Source organism: Otolemur garnettii, unplaced genomic scaffold (genome assembly GCF_000181295.1).
Source record: "Otolemur garnettii isolate 467f Iridium unplaced genomic scaffold, OtoGar3 scaffold00005, whole genome shotgun sequence".
NCBI lineage: Eukaryota > Metazoa > Chordata > Mammalia > Primates > Galagidae > Otolemur > Otolemur garnettii.
This window is the reverse complement of record NW_003852400.1, coordinates 1156629-1163887: the sequence shown is the minus strand read 5'-3', so window position 1 is coordinate 1163887 and position 7259 is coordinate 1156629. Positions and strand designations below refer to the sequence as shown.

General features: G+C 40.2%; 1 protein-coding gene across 1 annotated transcript in view; it reads right to left on the bottom strand.

Annotated features, from left to right (window-relative positions):
* The window catches only part of SLC26A3 (solute carrier family 26 member 3), a 29396-nt gene that overhangs the window by 4087 nt on the left and 18050 nt on the right, over positions 1-7259 (bottom strand). Inside the window, 6 exon segments of the mRNA XM_012811544.1 lie at positions 1643-1697; positions 3200-3433; positions 3732-3827; positions 5310-5402; positions 5495-5564; positions 6986-7092. Coding sequence (XP_012666998.1) covers positions 1643-1697; positions 3200-3433; positions 3732-3827; positions 5310-5402; positions 5495-5564; positions 6986-7092 — 655 coding nt within the window.

Sequence of the window (7259 nt, the reverse complement as noted above, 5' to 3'; positions counted from 1 at the left end):
GAGTATGTGTAACTATAGTACTGAAGGGAAAAATGTTGCTTAATAATGAGGATAAGGAACAATCTAGTTTCTTCCTTCACTGTTTTTCTTAGTTTTAATGTAATTCCCAACACAGAGTAGGTCCTTATATTTTTTTGTTGAGTGAATAAGATATAGATTGAGTACCATGGAACTTCTGGGACAGTAGGTAAAGACTGTTTCCCCTTGGTGGGTATCTAGAAAAACTGAACTGAGTAGATACCATTTAAAAGTGCTTTGGAGTTGGAGAAAGGTAGAGACAGAGTAGGTACTAAAACATAGAAGTGGGAAAGTTTGTTCATAGATAAACTTAACATACACGGGATCCCTCAGTGACTGAGAAAGGGCACTGTGGTCCCCAGCACCTGGAATGGAGGTGGGTGGTGTGCAACAGGAAGGATGGGGCTAATGTTTGTTACCTGGAGATTTTAGGGGTAGGAGCCAGTAGAGAGGGAGAGATTAAAGATGCCAATTCCATGCCCTCTGGAGGACCTGCATACCAGTTGTCCCTCCTCCCTGAGATACTGTCAGGATCGACCCCCTCACTTCAGTCCAGCATCTGTGCAAATGTCAGACTACTGGATGTCCCCAGCTGTAGCCCACAGTAGCAACACCCATTGCTCTATGTTTCATTAGTTCTACTTTTTTTCTTCATAGCACTTATCACTACCTGAAATGTGTTTTATTTGCTTATTATGTGGCTCTCCTATGAGACTATAAGCTTCATGAGGGTAGAGGCTTGTATCCCCAGCACCCAGAATAATGCATGATAAATAGTAGGTGCTCATTAAGTCTTAACAATGTTCACGTGCCTATGAACTAGGCAAGAGACAGGGAATAAACAGGTAAACAAGACGAACATCATCTCCTAGAGAGATTATCACCTAGTAGGGACACAAAGAACTGCAGACTTGTGTGTATTCTTTTTTTTCTTTCTTTCTTTCTTTCTTTCTTTTTTTTTTTTTTTTTTGAGACCATCTCACTCAGTCACCCGGGGTAGAGTGCTGTGGCATCATAGCTCACAGCAACCTCAAACTCCTTGGCTCAAGCAATTCTCTTGCCTCAGTGTCTTCCCCCAGTAGCTGGTCCCTTAGGTACCCACCACCACACCTGGCTAATTTTTTATTTTTTGTAGAAATGGAGCTTCTCTCTCTTGCTCAGGCTAGTCTCAAACTCCTCACCTCAAGCAATCCTCAGGACTCTGCCTCTCCGAGTACTCTCAGGCATGGGCCACCATCCCTGGCCGGATTGTCAAGATTAACTGCCTCCCCCAGCTGGACCTTACTTCAGCATCTGCTCCTATCTTTGGCATCTGTCTTTGAAACTCTCTCCCTCCTCGATTCAGTAACATGTAGGTATACATTGACTACAACAAGTCCATGGAATTAGGACTAGTGACTGGAGCTTAAGGTGGAAGCCTGGTAAGGTGTGGGAGAAGAGCCAACGTCAGCCTGAGGAGCTCTTAGACAGGAAGGAGGTGAAGCAGAAGACGGTCCTGCAGAAGTCGGGGAGCAAGAGAGTTTCAAGGACAAATATGTGTTGTTTGGAGAGGTTATCTAGATGAAGAGTTGGCAGTGAGCCTGATGTGGTTGTCAGAACGTAAAGTAAAAATAAAACAACCTACCATCACTTCCAACGATATACACATCCACCTTGACCCTGAGAAATTCTTGCAATATCTGTTAAAAAAGAAAGTATATCTCCCTTAGGGAACAGTTTCGCTTGTCAGAAATGTAAAGAAAACTGTCATAACTGTATCTGACAGATGATATATTGCTTTTAGAACCTTTTACATTTTGAAAAGCTATAATAGTATCAAGAGACACCAAAGTTAAAAGCAAAGCTCCTCAACAGAAACAAATGTAAGAGCCCTCTCCTCAGTAAGAAGTTCAAAATCATCATTCTTAAGGGAATTATTATGGGAAAATGTTCTGCCCCAAACTCATAAGGCCAATTCTGATTTAATTTGAAAATAGTATCTTCTATGAGTGATCTCAACTAGAGCCTTTTAGCTACATGAAAGTAACATAAGCAAATGCCCCCCCCCCCAGCACAGAAATTGTTAATCATTCCTGTGCACAGCAATTGGACTCTCGATCCATTTGCCTGACCTCTGGGCTATGAACAAATACTGGTAGTGATATGAATAAGAGCATATAGTTGACCAGGTTAGATGGGCATTAATATCACTATCGTCAATAAACACTTTTAGAACCTCCACTGGGCACTGTACTAAGAAGTAGCGGTTTAGGCTGGGCACAATGGCTCATGCCTATAATCCTAGCACTCTGGAAAGCCAAGTTGGGTGGATTGCCTGAGCTCAGGAGTTAGAGACCCTTGTCTCAAGAAAAAAAAAAAAATGAGTGGTTTAAAGACACTTGAGTCAGAGTCCCTGTCCTTTGTGCTATACTGCTAGGATCAAAAAGTTAATGTTATATATATATGCATTTTTTCTCCTCAGTTAAAATAAAAATCAAGAAAGAAAAGAAAAAGCAACCCCTCATGAGAGTTCTGTGATGTTAAAAATGATTTATTAAAGACAAGGGAAACTAAATTGATTCCATTTTCAAATTTTGTATCAAGTTCATACTTAACAGATCTTATCATAGGTCAGCTCTCTGGTAGGGTGATTTTTGTAAAACCCCAAGAAAAAAAGATAGATGTAGAATTTCTTAAACTTTCTTTACATATGTATCTGCATTTATGGAAGAAACTAATTTATTTTTGAAATGCTGACAAAACTATGGAAAAAAAATAGATGGCAATCTGTTTCAGTCCTGTTTTTAAATCGCATGTGACATTTATTTTTTTTCATACATCTATTTGGGATTTTTGTTGCTGAGACATATTTTTAATAGCTGAGTGAAATTTCATCAGCATATAATGGATAAGGATAAAAACTAAAGCATTCACTATTCCATTTGCCCACCCCACCCCCACCCCCAGGACCTTTCCAGAGCTCTGATTTCCGGATAATTTAGATACAGTGCCCATAAGGCCTTGAAAGCACCACAGAATTTAAATTTGATGGGAGACTGAGTATAGTTGTCTACTGGTGGGAATACTCCAAGATTGTAACTGATTTCTAATTAAGTGTGTCTTATCTAAAGTAGAGGCTTTCCATACATACAATTGTTAACTTTTCATCACTGATGGGTTGTGTCAAGAAAAAAGAAATTACCTTTTTGAGACCCCTCATTGAAGAAGTGTCCAGAAAGGACACTGCTGAAAAGTCAAGAATGAGGCTGTGGATGCTGATTCTGGGGACTGCAATGTTGAAAGGAAGGTCAGCATTCCAGTCAATCTCGAAGGGCAGGTCTGCGGTATTGATGGGCTGATCCAGTTCTTCCACCTGGTTGTTGTCCAGCTCTTCATCAGAGTCTTTTACGCTATAAGCAGTGCATATAACGCCTTTCTGTTGGAGAGGATAATAAGCACGATAACTCTGACGAGAAACACACTGTGTGTGTCAAGGGCAACTAGTGAGTTTGGATCAGACAATGGGATCGTAGATATCTGTCTTCGGTACTCTTCCCAGGAGAATTAAAATTTTAGAGAGACCCTCAAAGATGCCATTTAAAAATAGGGGATTAATTGGCACATGAAATGCCCTGTTTGTCTGGCATTTCATTTAAAAGAATGGAGCTGACACCCTGAATTTGCTTTACTAAGTTTTTAACTATAAGGCACAGAAATGCAGTCAAGAAACTCACTGGTGTCACTTGCAGCTGGCCTTGCTTCTGCAGTTTTCGGATTTTCTTCAAAGCTTTGTTGCGCTTGCGTAGAATTCGAAGTGGACTAAAGCCAACCTGCCAAGCCCAAAGTTGTGTTACAAGAGAATGAACATTCTGCTCCTGACATAGCAAAATTCCAACTTTCACTGGCAGGAGTTGAGGGATTGGGACAGAAAATAAAGATATTTGTGATAAAATTTTAGAAGTGGCTTAAACAACATCAGCAACAATGTTGGATCAGACCCGTGGTCTGCTCAGTCTGTACACAGTTACCAACATTCAAAACCTCTGCACAGTCCAGGATTTATCCACAAATTACCCATAAGTGGATACAAACCCTATTTGAATCAGTTTGTGTCATGAGCCTATAAGTCAGGGGATTTTATTCTATTTATGTTTATATTCACTGAATAAATATGAATTCTATTCATATTTATTTTCTATTTTTCTATCCATTTATTTTCCGTTCTGTCTCATTTATTTTTCTATTTATGTAGGTGGCATGATATTTTGCTTCTATGTGATTTTTATTTTATTAAAATTTTCATGATTTTATCATATGTATTATTTTATTTCATAATTTTAATACTATATTTGGGGCTAACTTTTATGTTCCTCTTTTCCTATTTTTTTAATTAAATTTTTTTTTCTTTTAACTAATCCTGTGACAGATGAATATGTTCCCCTTTTCAACACAAATGTGTTCTTATCACTGCAATATTTAGACCCAGAGTCACAAGAAAGGAGGATCACATAATGTGATAAAAAAAACCTTGACAAAAACTGTAGTTAGACGGAAAGATACTAGATTAAGTGAAAAGGGGAGGTATAAAAAGCTAAAAATACAATATGATCCAATTTTTTGTAAAAAACCATAGTTGGATAGACAAATAATCTGATGTATACCACACTGATAACAATAGTTAGGGCTGAAAGCAGCTCTATACAAGGTTCAGAGCAGATCAAAAAGCATGTTTCAAGAGTGAATACTGAGCTTCTGTTTTAATTTTAAAGATTATGTGCTTGTCATCTCTCCAATTTTCCAGGGACCCTATTTAGTGTTAAGTATTCACATGACTTAACACATGACCCTCTTTAAAGATCCAGTCACATCATAAATGCTCCCTTGTTTCTGAAGTTATGGCCAATGAAAGCCTGTAGAATGATATCTGTTAAAAATAAGCATCCCCAGGGGTGGCGCCTGTGGCTTAAAGGAGTGGGCACCAGCCCCATATGCTGAAGGTGGTGGGTTCAAACCTCAGCCCAAAAACAAAAAAAAAAAAAAAAAAAAAAAAAAGCATCCCCAAATATTAAGGTAAATCTTTTTACTATGTAGCAGAATTTGATAAAAAGATTCTATATTGGAGCTCATTCAGAGAAGCTTATTTCCCCGACAGAAGGTAGTTTCACCTGCTCTGGGATGGGGGCCACAAAAACACGAACACAACTCAGCTTCCACAACATACAGGGAGCCAAGGACCTTCTCGTTAAAGAAGTGTTTCATTCTCAGATATTCAATAGAGTTTTAAAAGAAAGTTAAATAACCCCAAACCTTACAGCATCGATAAGTTTCTGCCTAAAGAAGCCAATGTTGGCAAAGTAGATAGGAGAAGGGCATCTGAAAATTTTCACTCCTTCTGGCTCGTACATCTATAAGGAAGAGGAAAAATATGAGATGGTGCCCATTAGATTGATACTAACATCATTTAGCAAGTCAAAGGAAAAAAATGAATGTTACTTACATCTAAATAATCTTTTTTATTCTTATAGATGTTGCTCCTTCCAACGTTAGCCAGGGTGCTGCATTTTGGACTAAGGGGAAAAACAGCACCAAGTAAATCACTCTGCGGCGTGTTTGTCAGCCTGATAAGGCTCACATTGATTTCCCCCCAGCATACCAACGCAGCCTCACTTTTCAAAATTCAAAGGGTTGGGGAATCATCATGCTATCAGAGCCCCTAGCAGGCCAACATGTTGTTTTACTTATCATCATGTCTGCCTCCCACAGCTGTCAAAACGGTGCCTCTCAGTTGACACGTTATGGCTTACCAAGAACTTGTGCATGCTTTTCCATTTTTGATTCAGAATATCAGTTACTTGGTAAGGTAAAGCAGATATGACTACCCAGTTGTGTGAGTTAGGACATGGAGAAGTAAAACGACTTGCCTACGACTGTTCAGTCTGTCTCTATGTTTGGTGGGTCCTCAGTAAAGAATGGAATGAAAATATGAATGAATTAAAGAATGTGGGAGCATTTCAATACCGGTGTATTGCATCAGTCTGGGATTAAGACCCAGGTCTAGAGTGACTTAGTTCCCAAGGAGCTTTGTTTCTCTGTCACAATATGTAATCCAAAATAGGCAGAGCGACCATGTGGTGGTGATATTACGTGGCAGGGATCTGAAAGTCAAAAATATCCTTGGACTGGGTGACTCTTAAAAATCAAGACTTCAAAATGGCTTTGGGGAAATTTTAGGGGGAGAGTGGCCTTTAAAATGTTCTCTGGGGGCTATGTGTGGTGGCTTATGCCTGTAATCTTAGCCCTCTGGGAGGCCAAGGCGAGTGGGTTGCTTGAACTCACCAGTTGGAGACCAGCCTGAGCAAGAGTGAGACCCCATCTCTAAAAAATAGCCAGGTGATGTGGTAGGTGCCTATAGTCCTAGTTACTTGGGAGGCTGAGGCAAGAGAAGCACTTGAGCCCAAGAGTTTGAGGTTGCTGTGAGCTATTGTGCCACAGCATTCTACCTAGGGTGACAGAGTGAGAGTCTGTCTCAAAAAAAAAAGGTGTTCTGTAATCCAGCTCCAGGCTTTTAAGGTGAGTAGTCTGATGACCTATGAAAAGGGCAAATCCTTCACTAGTCTTGAGGAAGCTCACACCTTCTTCTCATATTTGACAAGCCTATGGCAAAGTTGTTAAACCTGCTAAGAATAGATTACCTTTGGTTTACAACTGGGCAAACAGGCTCAGAGATTTATATGATTTCTTTGAATTGGCATTAAATCAAGGAGCTGACCAACAGCAGGTCTTCTCCCTGTGCTGATATCATAAGGCTGGGCCCTTCTATTGGCCTTCAGGCCTTGAGGAGAACAGCCTGGGGAAAGGCATACAGGGCACGCCTGGTAGATTTGCGTGCCTATCAGCTAAACCACTTTTCCCTCAACCAGCGACTTTGCTTTTTGTCTTTTGATTTGGGCGGGTCAAAGCCTGGCGAAGATGCTTAACAAGCACTCACAACTGCGTCCTGAACACAATGGTTAGCAGCTGAAATGCCACACTAGCTCCCAGACCTATTCCGAGTCCCAGGACGATGGTCAAGATGAAGGTCACGATCCAGATTAACTGTAAAAAGAAAGCAAAACATATGTGGCAATTCACTTCGATTAAAGCACAATATCTCAGGTTCAGAGCTGAGAGAAAGAGGGAGCTTCTCAGGCCAAAAGCAGACGTGGGAATTTAGGAGCACAGGAGAAATGTCTCAGGGAGATCATTTCTGCTGGCTCAGGTTG